Genomic DNA, 16,918 nt, shown 5'->3' with positions numbered 1-16,918 from the left:
CTACTGCCTACTCTAATCCCTTAGCATTCCTAAGTATAAGGTCATTAGTTTATGATACCGAAATTCATGTTTCCGACTGATGGTTTACGACTGTTACTTACATGAAAAAAACAGTAGTTACTTAATTAGGTCAATTTGTTTGTGCTGGCCACGTGGCAGTATTATCAACAACAAAATTTGACTTTTTTTGTTGAAGAATGACAGTTGATAGTATACATAGGTATATCAAGTTCTATATTATTAAATCTGTAAATGAAAAGTGGTAAGAAGACTCACCGGAAGTTGCTGAAGTCTTTCTGCCGATCAACAGTCCCTGCGTAGCCACTAGTGTGGGGAAAGGCCAGTTGAAGTCAGAGTGGAGGTCTTTCAGTGCAGTGACAAAGTGGTCAACCTGACACCAGAACATTCATTAGGGTTATTGTATCCATGGCAAAAGGTCTAAAATCTCATTCGATCAACACATGTACTTCTTTCCACCCATGAAAATTCACGTAAGTGTGGCTGGGTTTTTCCAGTTTCCAGGGCAGCTAGACAACCTTTTATAAACATGTCTAGCGAAAAAAATTTGTGTGACATGAAAAAAATTAGTAAACAAGTTTTTTAAGAGACGTTTAGCTTGCAAAAAATGTTTTAGTGATGATAATGTATGCTTAACTCTACCATTACCATTACCATTACCAACTGGCAATCGTTGACCAGATGTCTGGATTGATCTTGTCAGATAAAATTTACTTTTAAGAATTAATAAACGAATATTTACAATATTGAATATTTACACTCCATGGCGGCTGGATTCATACTCAAAAGTCCATTGCAGTAGTAAAGTATTCCTCAATGGACTAAAAACACTTCCTACTCAGCCATTGTTTTAGTTTGACTTTAAAAGGGTCGAGAAGGAGTTCTTTAATGTGAAGGGGCAGTCTATTGTAGAGCTTGTGTGCTAACACTGGAAAGTAGTCCTTGGTCTTTGATAGCCTACACCTCGGGACATCCACATTCCTTGCAGAGCGCAGGTTGTAATTGTGGAGTTGGTCTCGTGTAATATGAGGGAGCCTAGGGTCAGTTTTCAAGAGAAGGAGGCAGTCTAGAATGTATTGGCTATGTATCGTGAGAATGCCGAGCTGTTCAAAAAGTGGTTCACAGTAACATTAACTATCTTATGAGACTGACTTTTGACCTGATTGTTATGATTATGACTGAATGATATTTTGATATATTGACAAACTCCTAGGTTAACTGAACCCTAATAATATCAATGATCAAAATAAATGTGTCTATATCAGGCAACTCACCCTGGCAGCACGGTCACGCTCTCTAGCAAGCCACCCCACCAGAGGAAAGTCCAGATGGGCAGACAGTCGTCCCAGGTCCCCCAGTCTGTGGTCACACAGCAGACGACGGGCGTGCCGCTGTACCATCACGTCCATGAAAAACTCTTCTGCCGACCCTCCTCCAGCACCTGGCGTGGATATACATGACCTGCTCCTAGGATATACCACACACAACTTGAGATTTATAGCATTGAAATGAACTGACTTTGATTAGTGCAGTATTTCTCATTCTGAAGCCATTTTCTGATGTTTTATGTTGGTTAGAGTGTGCAGATGTCGACTCAACATTTCTCTTTTACTTTTGAGTTAGATTTGACAATTTGTGCCTTACTGTTTCTTTACAGTACCAGAGTATAAGCTGGTTATGATTGGACTCATTTGGTGAAACTTGTTTTTAAATAAACTTTTAACAATAAATAAGTTGAGTTTTGTTACTGTAATACTGTAGCTCAAGTGACGTAAAAAATGCTATAGTTTGCAATAATTATGTTTTCCTTCCAGATTGGCTTTGGTTAAAAGTTGCTGTATTTGTAAAAAATCAGTAACATCAGCATACTCTGTTGGTGACTCAATTCAAAGTTCACATTTTTCGTAAAACTGGTTACAACTTTAACATTGAAACAAAATTTATTGTCTAATTCTATTAGTAGTTAAAGCTTTTGTGCAGCACTGAGATAAATGTTTCCTTACAAAACCCGTTAACAGGAAATCACCAAAACCACAAGCTATGATGCACCAAAGCAAAACTTTATAGAAACGAATGCTCACTATACCTGTTGTCAGATTTTGCAGTGGGAACAGACTTTTTCCTGCGCAGACTTGCCACATCCGCAGCATGAGACATGGGTTCTACCATCTGCAGCTTGGGGTTCACTGTGGTGCTAAAACTGCGGCCCCTTGAAACCTGTGGAAACACATGAAATCTATTGTCAGGAGTCATACAAGTGACTTGCCATTACACTGACAAGATCCCTAGTGAACTTTTGTATTGAGGGTCACTTTATCAATGTTTTATCTGTGAATGTCAGTACTGCGTGAAAAGGAAAAAAAAAATTGGGTGTTGAAGAAGGATGCTAGAAGAAGATAACATTCCTGGGAAAATGAAGATGATGGTGAAACATTGAGGCAGACTGATAAGTAGAACGAGAGGCTGCATACCATAGATAAGGAACGTGGAGAAGAGAGAATTGAGATGGCAGATGGTGTAGTGGTAGCTGGGTAGCAGAGTAGTAAAGAGACATAATAATTGAAATGTCACCAGTTTGACCCTGAGAAAATTCAGTAGATGTGAGATGGATCGAAACTAAGCCCAGCTGTCCTTGTTCATCGGGCGTTTAATAAATGATCCTGACTAATGAAACAGCTGATCTTAGTCGGTAATAAGGCTACATGAACCATCCCAATCCACTCTACACTCTACACTCATCTTGTATTTATATTCAGCTTAAAATATGCATCCAAGGGTGTGTCGATGTCTCTAAGAACTGAGAGTAATAATAGTTGAAGGAGTTATAGGAACTGTGGATGAATATAGAGAAGCCTAGATTAATCTTAAAATGTTGTGTGCGGCTGTTTCCTATCGGGTACGATGCTCGGTGCCCGTAGGGTGTGTCCGTACCCGATCGGGAATGCTCTGCAATGCCTTTCGTATATCTTTGATTTTGCTCTAGCGTCGGCCGAATGCTGATCTATACCACACTAGCGTCACAGAAAACGTACTACTATAACCCAGAATGCCAACCGCATGGTAAAAAGCATTAAGCGGTTTGAGAGAGCTTTGCCTGTCAATCCGTAGGCAGCGCCACCAGCGTTGCCATGCAATAGCATAGCAACGCTGGTGGTGCTGCCTACGGATTGACAGGCAAAGCTCTCTCAAACCGCTTAATGCTATTTACCATGCGGTTGGCATTCTGGGTTATAGTAGTACGTTTTCTGTGCTAGCGTGTAGTGTGTGACTTGCTTTTTGTTGTGGTGTAGGTTTGTAGTAAATTTCAACGTAAAACCCCCGTCTGGCAATCTTAAAAATCTACTTGTTGTCCCGTCTTTCTCCCTCCAATTGGCAATACAACCACAGCTGCGTTCCAAGCAGTGCTGCTGCTATCTGTGGGTGTTTTAGCAAACTACGTTGACTCCCATAAGGCAGGACATCCCCGCACGTTATTTGCTATTCGTCAGACGGAAATTTGAAAGCCAATCACCCGGCAGCAAATGGGTTCGTTCGACGCTGCGGGCTGCGCCACACTGGGGCTATGCCTGCTACTTGATGGGCCACACCGAACGTGTTAATGTATTTTTTAAAGTTCAATGACCTGCATACTGCCAAGCACCAGGGACAGATCTTCCTCGTTGGGGTTGACTGGTGGAGGTTGAGGGACTCCGTATTTGTTGGCGTGGATGAATGATGTTCTGGGAGAATCCGCTGATTCCGCATCGTTTGGATCTGAAACATAATTTGTCAGTTTTAAAAATTATAACACAATACTACAATATACAGAATCAAACTAGCAAAACATTTGAATTAGATAAGTTTGGTAATTAATAAGGGATAGTATACGATGAGTTATTTGCACAACTTTACTAAAAACATATTTATTTAGTACATTTAAGGATTTAGGCCTACGATATCTCTTGTATTTTATCTCAGAAAGAGTAAAATACTTGTAGGTTGGTTTTGATAACTATTTTTAGTAAAAGAATAAATAATGTCTGAACCTGTAAACAATTTTAAGCTGAAAAATGATAACAGTCCTAATACGATAGGTGGAGGCTAAGCTGATGGAAAAAGTTGGCATTAGATTGAGGGCCGAAAGTAGGAAAAAAGAAACTTACGTTACTATAAAAATAAAGTTGATAGTGATAGAGGGAAGTAAACTGAGAATAAGACCAAGAAAACAGTGGATAGATGAGGTGAAGAGAGACGTGAAGAAAAGTACAGTAAGATAGTAAGAGCAGGCAGAAGAAGAGGAAGAAGTGTGAAGGCGAGGAGAGAAAGATGAGGCTTAGTTGATGCCCCAGAGTCAAAAACATCCAGATCAGAAGAGCCATTCTTTTCTGTAATAGAGTAGTAGTAAAAATAAGCAAGTGGTTTACCAATAGCCTTGAGGAAGCGAACAAGATCCTTGGACAACTCCCATTTGCCACTCTCCAGCGTGGAGTCCAGCAGCATGGTGGCATACTGTCTACTGACTGTGGATGACTCCATGTTCTGTAACAATAACCCAGTGATTAGTGATATTGAATACACTATACCTTTAAAAAATTGCATTTAGGATGTGATCAATTGGATTTAACGATCGAATCTCAAAACTCTTGGAAACATTGAACTTTCAATCTTGGTATATTGGCAGGAACTAAATAATTAAATATTTTTTGAAGGGTGATCTCTCTGTATTATAGCCTGAACGATCACAATACAGTTGAGATGTCTTCTAAACCCAAATTTTTCCTTGGTTGAAAATGCTTCCAATGACAGCGAATATTATACATTTTTGTGAAGTTTTAAGTTTGCTTTGTTTCTTATCAGAGTGAAATCTTTCCCTTGTAGGCTCCTAATAAACATGTTTAGAATTGACATTTATTCAACTTATAGAAAAACCAATAATTAGGGGTCTGCGGTACAGAAGATTTAAGGTCGGTACGGTACAATATCTTGTACCTCGGTTCTTGGTAAAATCGGTACGGTACGCGGTTACCAGTAATTTTGTGGTTTTCTCCTAAGATTGAAACCATTTATTTTAAATTGTAATACATTGAAATTACTACGAATGGGTACTATCCTAAATTTATGGTTTTCTAACAACAATTAATTACTGTCCCACACATTATTAAAACCTTTTCCTTCTAACAAGATTGTGTCAAGAAATCAACAAAGTTAAGATAAAGGCTTCACCTATTTTACTACTAAGTTAAGTACCGATGACGGTAATTAAGCTTGTACCATACCGTACCAACTTTTTCGGTGCACACAGACCCCTACCAATAATAAATAAGGGTAGGCAAACCAATCGCTGCTTTCGTAATTGTTTCTGATTTACTACAGGAGTAAAAGTAATCATTGGGAATGTTATTTCCCAAAATGGTTATTGATTTTTGGATCTACAATCTATACAAATGGCCTACTGGTTGTCTTGTATAGACTGACCTGTAATATGATGAGGTACGACGCAGCAGTATCTAGTTGTTTGTTGACCAAACACTCATGGAACAGATCCTTAGGTTTGCCAGCTGCCGCAAACAGATACGGCCACAGTGCTATCTCAGTTTTACGAGCACACTGTACTATAGTCTCTAGGTAGACGGGGAACTCTTGTATAAACTCAACCACACTCGGCAGCTGAGCGTCCGGGATTGGCTCCTTACTCGTGGCTTCTTCTTCCAGGACCTGCAACAACATATGTTTGTTATAAGCTATTTTTCTCTAAGTAAAATCTTTTAGAAACAGTGAGTTCCATTACTGAGCAAATTAAAAGAATGTATCAACATGTACATTTCCAAAAATTAAAAAGTATTTATTTGTGTTTCTAATTTTTAAGATCTAATAAAATAATGGTTTTGAAGGATATTATTTCTGTGGTCCTGGTACAAATATTTTTGACCTGAATGTAAAATCATTCACTTTCGTGATCGATAGACACCCTGTTCTTGATTAGAATGCATTCACAATTAACAATATATTACATAATTATTATGGATTGTAATTGTAGATTTGTAGTGTAAACATTTCAATGTTTTATTTCTGTGGCCCTTGTGTGAATCCGTAACTTAATTAAATTACAATCCAGTGACTTTGATTATCCCCTTCATAAAAAAGCAACTTTTATACTTCAGTAAGCAGTACACCCTACTAATTAGGAATACAAAATATTGACTATACACCTCGTGAAGCAGTAGTTCCAACGAGTGAGAGAAGTAAGGCAATGCCGAGCAGCCTCTGGCTATCTCCCAAGCATGGAACCCGAGATTGCGGCGTATCAGCTGTCTCAGAATCTGATGCAGGTATACTTGACTCTACAATGACAATGTTACATTCAAATAAGAACCATTTATTGTGGTTAGAGTGCTATAAATGTAACCAGCATCTAACAACAACACACAGCTCAGACCAACTCAGGAAAAGTTCACATCTAACTACAGATAAAATAAGTTTAGATTCTAAAAATCACAATCGGCTTACTTAAGGAACAGTTATAAAATAAATATTTTTGACATTAAACAAGAAAAGAAGTTAGGACATCCTTTCTTAAACCACCCTTAAGTTTATAAAGGTTATAAAACCATACAGAAACTATATAACATAATCTATGCTGGGATAAAATACAAGAGAACATTATTAGAATTATGGGTTAAGTCCCTTTCTTATTAGATGGAAATAATTCTGAGTTTTACCTTTTAAATTGCTTCTTGAATTGGTGAAACAAATAATTAACCGTTATGAATCTTTCAGTTTGTAAATTTCATTCTCATACGCGACGTCGGAGCGTACTCCTAGTTTTATATTAATTACTTACAGTTAACAATCACGCACATCTGATCACTTTCAGGGTGAATTTAATTAAATTTCATGACATAAATGCAAGAGAATTGAAAAGTTACTTACAGTTCTCTCTAACGTACAGAAGGGTAGAGAGAAGGGTGAGTTAGAATCTGAGGTGTAGAGCATAGTGTCGTTTTCAGCACCAAGTAAAATTGCTTCTTCAAATAATATTGCTGAAAAAAACACATAAAATTAAACACACAGTGTTTTCTTTACTCCTATGAAATGCATCAATACATAATACATAGTTTTTACTTACATTGTTTTCAAATTAAAGATTAGCAAATATTGTTTTCTGTATACATTTTGTTTATGTTTTAGGTAATTGTTCACGTGAGGGCAGGATCAAATTCTAGATCTGGATTATGTAACATAGGCTAGTGATAACTTAATTTAATCAATAAAAAACGCTCATCGTAATCCCTCAAATAACAGAATCTCCTTGTCTAACCATCAGACTGCCTACCTAGTGGGTAAATTCTGAGCTGGAAGGGCAGCATGATGCGTTTGCTCATAAACGTGTGTGACTTGTCTCCGTCCCGAGGAAACAGCGGCAGCCAGACTCTCATGCCCTGTGCACCACAGAACAGCCACAGGGCCTCTGTCAGGTGAGGCTTGGCATGTAGGAACTTGCCAGGGACCCACACATTCTCTACACAAGATGCCAGTCCCTGCGGTGGAGCTAACACCTACAACACAACAATAATCAGTAATGTATTGTGTGATTTTATGCTTTTTACTATGGTGTCATGTTACAAGGCCTACCAGAAAGTATATTTAGTGTATTTAGTGAAAGTATATTTAGTTAGTAGGTATGTATTGTCTTTTTAGGTGCAATATTAGGGATTTTTATTTTTGATAGTAGCCTCAATATTAAAAATGGGTTTGGTGTTTCACTACTTAACTTGCTTTGCATTATTCCAAAACACATGAGAAAGTAATTGAGATTGTATTTTATGTTTTGTTGCTTGGATCATTCTCTGAAAGGTTATTGTAACTAAATTAGCTAATTCTTGCAATCTGATCTTTTATGCATTCCAGCCATGCACACATCCCCTATGGTGATCCCTATGGTGATCCATATGGTGATCCATATGGTGATCCCTATGGTGATCCCTATGGTGATCCCTATGGTGATCCCTATGGTGATCCCTATGGTGATCCCTATGGTGATCCCTATGGTGATCCCTATGGTGATCCCTATGGTGATCCATATGGTGATCCATATGGTGATCCCTATGGTGATCCCTATGGTGATCCCTATGGTGATCCCCTATGGTGATCCCCTATGGTGATCCCCTATGGTGATCCCCTATGGTGATCCCTATGGTGATCCCTATGGTGATCCCCTATGGTGATCCCCTATGGTGATCCCTATGGTGATCCCTATGGTGATCCCTATGGTGATCCCTATGGTGCTCCCTATGGTGATCCCTATGGTGATCCATATGGTGATCCATATGGTGATCCATATGGTGATCCCTATGGTGATCCCTATGGTGATCCCTATGGTGATCCCTATGGTGATCCCCTATGGTGATCCCCTATGGTGATCCCTATGGTGATCCCTATGGTGATCCCTATGGTGATCCCCTATGGTGATCCCCTATGGTGATCCCTATGGTGATCCCTATGGTGATCCCTATGGTGATCCCCTATGGTGATCCCTATGGTGATCCCTATGGTGATCCCTATGGTGATCCCCTATGGTGATCCCTATGGTGATCCCTATGGTGATCCCCTATGGTGATCCCCTATGGTGATCCCTATGGTGATCCCTATGGTGATCCCTATGGTGATCCCTATGGTGATCCCCTATGGTGATCCCTATGGTGATCCCCTATGGTGATCCCTATGGTGATCCCCTATGGTGATCCCTATGGTGATCCCTATGGTGATCCCCTATGGTGATCCCTATAGTGATCCCTATGGTGATCTCCTATGGTGATGGATTAGCGAGGTTTTACTGTAACGGAGATTCATCACCTAGACATGTGACAGTACCTGGTGTTGATTGTTGTTTTGGCTGACCATCAACAGTCTGCCGCTGATATTGAGCAGGAAGCTGTCCCTGTAGTGAGGGTCTTCTCTCCTGGTAGGCTCTGTACGCAGAGCAGTCAATGTCACTGACACCACACACGCAGGATGTACCAGCAGAGCATTCATGTCTAGCCTCTGTATACATCTCACGTCCACAACCATGCCTGCAAGTGGGGACAACCAGGAATTAGTACAATAAAAGGTTTAAATTACCTGTATCCGTCAAGTGATTCTGGTCTGTAGTTGGTTGACTACAGCTGTTTCATGTTAATATTAACACATCTTCAGGTCAAATTGTTACATTGATTTATTCCATAGAATGGTCGTCATAAGGTTTAAAGTTGACAAAAAAATAACACATACACGTACACGGAACATTTCACACTGATTGGCCTTTGATTGGCATTTGATTGGCATTTGACACAAAACAAAAAAACGTGCAATAATCATCGGACACGTACGGCGCCTGTAGAAGGTAGGTCATGACTGCCGTGTGCCGGAAGTGATAGCCCCCCGCCCACTATCAGGGGGGGGCTAATTACTGGGGAACCTTACCATCTACCGGCGCCGTACGTGTCCGATGATTATTACGCGTTTTTTCGTTTTGTGTTTTGGCCAATCAGTGTTAAATGTTCCGTGTACATGTATGTGCTATTTTTTTGTGAACTTTAAACCTTATGACAACCATTCTATGGAATAAATCAATGCAACAATTTGACCTGAAGATGTGTTAATATTAACATGAAACAGCTGTAGTCAACCAACTACAAACCAGGATCACTTGACGGATACAGGTAATTTAAACCTTTTATTGTAAAAATCAGTGATCCAGAGGCTATAGGCCTACCATAAAATTAAACAGGAATTAGTGATTGGTTTACCATTACATTTCATATGACATGCTGTCACAAAGAAACATAAAATAAAAATTCAAAGGTATGTCAGGTTTGAGCAAGTAAACTGACAGCTGTTGCCTGTACCCAGGGATCTGGGTCTATCCCCTTAGAAGGCATATGGATCACTTAACACTATCAACCAACGTTTGCTTCGTTGAAGTTTTAGTTCATTATAACAGTAATCCTGGGCATATGGTTTGCCCCACAGACAATGATACAATGCTGGAGTACAAAATCCTCTTAAACCAGTCACTGTCTTTTTCACAGCATGGCTAAGCATGGATATGATTGGTTCTACTCTTTAGTTTCTAATTGGAATTCACTAGGTGATTTTTTTATACTTTCAGCCAATTAATAGCTATTTACCTTACAAGTGTAGTAAGAGCGTTTTTACATCACGCAGGTGAATGTTGAGCAACGAGCGGAAGCGAGTTGCATAATTTACCTAAGTGATGTAAACACGCTCTTGCGTAACGTGTAACGTACAAGATTTTACCTGACCCGACAATATACAGGAGATTACGAACAATATTTTACAGTATCCATTTCACTCATCTTTTAACAGTAACGTTCATTTACAAACAAAAGCTAGGTTAGGAAAATTCTTCAAAATAGATCAATAAAATTCAGGTGCACAGCTGATTTCTAGCGTTGAACGTGGCTCCATAGAGGTATATTTTATTAAGTTGAGCACTCAATGTTATTTAAATGGGTTTTTCATTACCTCACCGAGTGAGTTTTTTTCAACTTTACATCACTCGAGAGGTAAAGAAGTTGTATACATCACGCTTGGGATAGGGAAGTTTAACATGGCGAGTTAGGTAAAATAATAAATACATAATCTAGTATACAATAAAAATTTCTTGTTGGATGATTTATTGACTAATATTCAATAAAGCAGGTTTTACAAACTGCTGATTTTGGTAGCCGAATGTGGTTACGAGATTGTAGATGTGTTGTGAATGTGATTCTTTTAGGCTCTGAGTTTCCCTTGGCTGAATGCGGTTGACAAAAATCAGCCTGAACTTGACCCTTGTGTTTTCTTATGGTGCTATGTTTGAGGATTTTTCTTATAACAGCATATTGGTTTGAATGGGAAAGAATCCACCCTTTCACAAGGAACAAAAAACTTGACATGACAAAAACTAAGAACGGGAAAGCTTTCCAACTCAATCTTTTATTGGTTGAACATGCTGTCAGTCACAGTGAAGTTTTTGGTTATGTATGTTTGTTAGGATGGACTCTTTTCTAGTAACAAAGGCTGCTATCACAACAAAAACCATTTTAGCACACTAGTCACAAAACCAACTCCTACCGACTAATTTTTGATTACTTAATTATTTAGATGTCCTACCTGGACTAGAGTTGTCATTCTGTTGCAGTGTAAATATGTTGATCTGCCCGTCTGCAGAGTACACCAACAATCTATCTTGCAGACAGTCTAACAGGAAGATCTGAGCAGACAACTGTATCATTGTCATGTGTTCATTAGACAATCTCATGTCTCTAGGGTAGATGCGGATCTGGTCTTCCTCATCAGGTGAACTGTAAAACAACTCAATCTTATCCAATTTGATCTCCCGTAGCAACTATTGCAGTTAGTTGCAGTTAGTTAGTTGCCTAACCTTGTAACAGCATTTGTAACAATGGTAGTTTAACAGTTTGGTTTTTTAAAGTTTTGTACTTGTTAAACAATTTATGGTGCTTAGCTAAGGATAATGTTTAACACTAATACCGAAACCCCGGTCTGACAGGCCCAAGGGAATTTTCAAAAACGCATGTTGGCAACACTGTTTACTTGGTAGATTCCATTCCCCCAATCCCTTCCCCCCTTTTCCTCCCCTACCTATTGATATATCGTTTGTTCATTTTGCATGGGTGCCGTGACCTTGACAGGTCGTCTGTTCATAACATGTCCGTCTCAGAAGCCCAACGTTAGTGTATTTTAAAGCAAGGTCTCACAGACCGAGGGTTCCGGTTTGTGTGTTCCTAAGCAAAGTCCATTATTTTTCAAATGGGGTCTCACAGACCGGGGGTTTCGGTTAACGTCAGCCTATGTGGGGTTTCGGTATTAGTGTTAATGACGGAGTAGCTATGCTATGATGTATGAAGGATTTGTAAAGCTGTTCATTTGTTTTATGTGAAATTCAGAACTAAAAGTAACATCTAAAGCATTTTGTCGATTTAATTTAAATTAAATCATAAATTGATGTACACCATAGGAATAGTATGTTGTGCTTTTAAAAAAAGTGTTTCTCCTCTTAACTGCAGTAGAGTTTCTAAATTCACAATATATTACTGGATTCTCTCTATTTACTAGGCCTACCTAAATTTTCTCAGGTAAACTAGCTGAACACTATGTCTTTTGCAAAACAAATTCATCGTGTTTTATTTTACGCTACACTATTGTATTCTCGGACATCTAGTCCATCAGTAAGATATTAATATAATTTCCACCAAGACAGACCTGTAGCAGCCAGCCACTATGTACTGTTGCCACCATAACAGTCCTCCCATCACCATCATGTCCTTCTCCTGCGTCTCGTTGCCAAACAGCTTCCATCTCTTGGTGGACAGAGAGTAGTGAGCGAGTCCGTTCTTGCCAGCCACTGCTATGTTGCTCCCCTCACTGTCAACCGCTGTGTACTGCCAATACCAATACAGTGACAAATACATTTCGTATAGATTTAAATTCTTATTTGTTTAAAAAAAATGATTAGTCAAGTATAAGTCTATGGCCAGTATGGTGCCATATGACTAAGAGGTGTAGGAAATCAAGGTAAGTTGTTGGCAACAGAAACTAGTGTATATAGGAGTAGAATAAAAACTATGTTGATAACTATATATTTTATTTTTGTCCCATTTTCAAAACTTGAATCATATTACCTTGTTGCTGTAGCCTGTGGTTCTTGAGTATGTACGATTGTTTGAGACCGAGGCTTCAACCACAAAGGTAACAATGGTGGATTGTGCAAGAAACGAAGATAGAAGGAGTACGGAAAAAGAGGGAGTTACAGTGGATAAATTACAAAGAGGATTTGTGACGGGTCTCACCAGCAAAGAGGAAGATAGGACTATTCACAGTTGGCGTCTGGAAATAAAGGAGGTTATGAAACAAAAAAGCTGTAAAAATCCACAAAAAGGAGAAATAAAAAATAATTTGTTAAAAATCCAAATTGTTCAATCCAATTAAATTCTTCAAGCAGAATAAAAATGAAGGGTGACTGTATGGAGTGAGATGATTTTGTAGCTTTGTTACTGACCATTAAACCATTTTTACTTTCCTATTAGTTATAAAAACTTGCAACAGTGCACAGTTGCAAGATTTAGTAGCTCTGCACTATGTGTAGCAAAATTTAGCATAGAATCGAACAATGTATGAGGTTTATTTGCAGGCAATAATTTACTAACAGAAAATAAGCTGGAATATAGTAGTTTACAATTATGTCTTCATCGTTGTCCTCAATTTGAGAAGTGTCAACATAACATGATCTAAAAATTAACGTTAACCAGTTTTTTCTTTATACAGTTCAGAGATTAGACTTACCCTGATTGGCCAATTTGTTGCAGAGTACAAAGATGGCAGCAATATCACCAACCACTGTTTGTTCTCTACCAGTGCAGATGTCACCTTGAGATGAGGCAAGGGTTTGTCTTCCTCTAGGGATGCTCTCATCTCATAAACCTACAATCAGACACTAGATCAAAATTGCATTACTTAAGATGTATTGCTAGGGCTGCCCTATTGATAAAGGTTTACAGTTTGACCAAACAAAACATCCTCACAACCTATTTAATGAATTTTAAAGTGAAAGGACAGTGGAACACAAAAGGTCCAGAATAAAATTCAATTTAAGTTTTGAAAACAAAGAGCTTTAAGATTGAAATTGGATACATAAGAAATCAGTAAGTTTAAGCGATGAATGTATTCCAGCCAAAGTCAGAGATTGAAAGGTTGGTTTGGTTTTGATTGCAGGTATAAAACAGGTATGGAGGCGAGTGGTGATGGCGGCCAATGGCAGAAACGCCATTGCTAATGATAATGGTGATGAGGGTAACGACAATGACCTGACGGGGTTACGTGATGTGCAGTATTAGGCCTTATTCTAACACCACCTGGTGTTTCAATACTACTTTTTTGGTACCCTTTTCTATAAAGACTAATAGGATAGTTCAAATTAATGATTTTTTTATAAAGAAGTTCAAATTGAACATTTTCTACTGTATTTGTCAACGTTTTATTTTGTGTTCAAAGAATTTAATCTGATAATCTTGACGGCGAGGAATTGTATTTTAAGGTTATCAACTTTGATAATATACCTTTGTTAATCCAGGACTAAGGTTCACGTACAGTCTGTCTTCTCCTTGCAGGTAGAGATGAGTTTGTCGACTCTGAAAAAGAGGAAAAGATTAAAGTTAAGTGGAAAATAACATGGAGACAAAATTACTACCAGTCAAAATAAGGTTGAATAGAGGTATGGATGTTAACATTTAAGATTAGGTTGTATCTTTATAATTTTATTTTCGGTCTAAATGTTAGGCAATATAAGTTAAAGGTAATCGTAAGAAATGTTTGATTTAGGTAATTTTTTTACATTTATCCATGTCCTGAAGAGTACACTAAGGTCTTGTATTAGTTTTGTTTTGATTAAAGTTAAAATTACAGAATTTATGGGCATTTTACACTCAAACCTACAGTTTCATTAGAAAATCAAAATAAGGTTTTCTATAAGAAACATACCATGCAAGGGTTGACGGTTAAGGCACTTTTGACAAAGCCCAGCTGTATGATGGTGTCTCTCGGAGTTGTCTCCGTATTGTCATTGGCAGACTCGCTGTTGTTGTTGGTATTGTTTTCACTGTTGTTGTTGTTGTTCCCTCCGGGATCATGTCGCTTCACCATCCACAGCTGATATCCTTCTAGTGACCATTCCTAGCAGCATAATGTGACAATTTAAGTTGAAGTTGTTCATATTAACATGGCAGCAATGTGGTAAATGCCACCACTTACAATTTATAAGTACTGATAAAAGTTAAAAGATGCCGTCTTCTTCAAAAAAATAACAGTAACCTAAGAATGATAGCAAAATGGTGATCGTCTCCTTAAATTACCAAATAAAAAAAAATTCAAATTTGATGTAAATTTTGTAATGGTGTTAACATTGTGTCAACATTCACGAGCTACTATGGCCATCACAAACAAATCATGATCATCTCCAGTGATGTTAAAAAATCCAAATATATATTTATGTGTGATTCACCTGAAATTGAAATAACATTGTAGTAAGTAGCGCGGAAAAACAACTGGTGTAAATAAAATATATTTGAGTCTTAAATCCAGCCAATCGTATCTAAATTTGTTTAGTGCCTGTGGCACTTTGTAACAATCACAAATGCTTTATGAGAGTGAGATCCAAACCCCTAGAATGTTGTGAAGTATGTCAAAAGATTGAACCGTCTCTCTCCCAAAAAATTTCACGACATTAACTACATTGCTAAGGTGGCACAAAACCTTTCTAGAGAATTGATTCAATACCAAGAATCAGTTTCGATACACTTCTTCTACATAAAGAAAGCAGTATACTCACCATGTCCACTATGTTGAGTGGGTTGAACCTGGCAAGATCCACATGTAGACCGTAGTCCCATCCTAGACTACAGACCAGCAGAGCTCCGAATGTGCTCCACACTGAGAATCCTCCTCTACTCCAGGCCATGGCCATCGCACATCCATCAGGGGTCCACCTGTCACCACACAACACTACTGATGAATGATAGTCATTACACATCGAACCTTAAATAAAAACTGCTTTCTATGTTAACTAACATGTCCAGGGTTTAACTTGTTACAGTAACTCTTCAGTCTTCTAGATTAGTTCTACAAGAGAGTTCCTACAGCCTATGCTTTGCTTTTGTTAGGCAAAATAAAAGTACTGGGAATGAACATTTTTGTAAAATAGTTTTCAGATTCTGAAAGGGTGACCGAACCAAACTATTTTTACTGTTGAAAATTCATAATGCACCAACCCATATAAGAACAGTGTGGGAATCACACTTATTGGACAAAACTACTTTGGGGAATGTTGCAGTCATAAAGATATCCCTCATCATGCTTTGCACCAAAAACTAGATGTACACGGGAGGTAACTGCCCACCACTCATCTTTGTCTTGAAATATTACATGTACAACAGTATCTGAAATGTCTGATGATGGACGGAATTGTACTTTCGGTTTAGGACAGGATGAGACGAGACTTTTCTTTCTGTGCAACAACCAAAACCTTAATTTTTTTATATTGAGTACAACTTTTTGCAATGGCAATGATGACAAACAAAATTAAAATTATTACAGTCTTTATTGCCATGTTCTATGTCATCATGACTAATCCATGGTCGTAGCTCTGTCATTATTATCTCCTGCGATTTTAGGAACCTCATAATCGTCTCCAGAAGTAATGGAAAAATCGTAAACATCCTACCAAATCGCAAAAAATCTTGACAAAATTGCTAAGGAATAAACTCTGTCCCAAGAAAGCCCCAAATTCAATGCAAAATCTAAAATGTAATTTTCCCAAAATTTCTAGTCTTGTCCATGCTAAGCAGTGAAAAGTCCGGAAGAGGTGAGCTTTCACCTTTCTACTACATTATCAAAGTTCACCCGCTCATAGAGGGTGTGATGAACATCATCAGCATCTACTTACCTAAGACAACATACAGGCCCCACTTCCCCAGGATAGACTTGTGGAGACAGACTGAGCTCATGACACAACTCAAGACCTCCACTACTCTCATCCATACAGAAAACTGCACCATGAGAACTGTCAACAACACGCACCAAGATTTAAGATTCAGGACTCAATATCTTAGGATATCAAGTTTTTAATTAATGAAATTGAGCTCATAAGAGTATTGGCATTTTGAATATAGTTTTCAGGCTATAGCGTTTGCATCAAATTATTACCTTCATTAGCAATATTGGATTGATCACCTCAAATAAAATAGCCGGTCTAGCTGGAACTACATAAAAAGTGATAGTTATTATTATTGTATACTTACATGACAGACTTAAACTAAATAACTTTCCGTAAACTTAAACTGTACACATCAACAAAGTTTTA

At 38.2% G+C, this 16,918-nt stretch overlaps 1 protein-coding gene across 3 annotated transcripts in view; it reads right to left on the bottom strand.

The window, feature by feature from the left end:
- LOC128997202 (guanine nucleotide exchange factor subunit Rich) overlaps nucleotides 1-16,918 on the bottom strand; it is a 40,141-nt gene that overhangs the window by 14,273 nt on the left and 8,950 nt on the right. For all 3 annotated transcript variants that reach the window (XM_054422803.1, XM_054422804.1, XM_054422805.1), the window contains exons 7-23: nucleotides 16,502-16,618; nucleotides 15,389-15,545; nucleotides 14,542-14,733; nucleotides 14,121-14,192; nucleotides 13,348-13,485; nucleotides 12,268-12,446; nucleotides 11,155-11,345; nucleotides 8,869-9,068; nucleotides 7,331-7,553; nucleotides 6,928-7,037; nucleotides 6,207-6,338; nucleotides 5,473-5,712; nucleotides 4,422-4,536; nucleotides 3,641-3,771; nucleotides 2,105-2,235; nucleotides 1,293-1,485; nucleotides 277-391 (exon numbers count right to left, since the gene is read on the bottom strand). In XM_054422803.1, coding sequence (XP_054278778.1) covers nucleotides 277-391; nucleotides 1,293-1,485; nucleotides 2,105-2,235; nucleotides 3,641-3,771; nucleotides 4,422-4,536; nucleotides 5,473-5,712; nucleotides 6,207-6,338; nucleotides 6,928-7,037; nucleotides 7,331-7,553; nucleotides 8,869-9,068; nucleotides 11,155-11,345; nucleotides 12,268-12,446; nucleotides 13,348-13,485; nucleotides 14,121-14,192; nucleotides 14,542-14,733; nucleotides 15,389-15,545; nucleotides 16,502-16,618 — 2,636 coding nt within the window. The remainder of the gene's footprint in view (nucleotides 1-276; nucleotides 392-1,292; nucleotides 1,486-2,104; nucleotides 2,236-3,640; nucleotides 3,772-4,421; nucleotides 4,537-5,472; nucleotides 5,713-6,206; nucleotides 6,339-6,927; nucleotides 7,038-7,330; nucleotides 7,554-8,868; nucleotides 9,069-11,154; nucleotides 11,346-12,267; nucleotides 12,447-13,347; nucleotides 13,486-14,120; nucleotides 14,193-14,541; nucleotides 14,734-15,388; nucleotides 15,546-16,501; nucleotides 16,619-16,918) is intronic.

Source organism: Macrosteles quadrilineatus, unplaced genomic scaffold (assembly GCF_028750875.1).
Source record: "Macrosteles quadrilineatus isolate MER2022 unplaced genomic scaffold, UCM_ALF_1.0 Scaffold_6__1_contigs__length_79288215, whole genome shotgun sequence".
Taxonomy (NCBI): Eukaryota; Metazoa; Arthropoda; class Insecta; order Hemiptera; family Cicadellidae; genus Macrosteles; species Macrosteles quadrilineatus.
The sequence above is the reverse complement of the archived record's forward strand: the minus strand, read 5'-3'. Positions and strand labels throughout refer to the sequence as shown.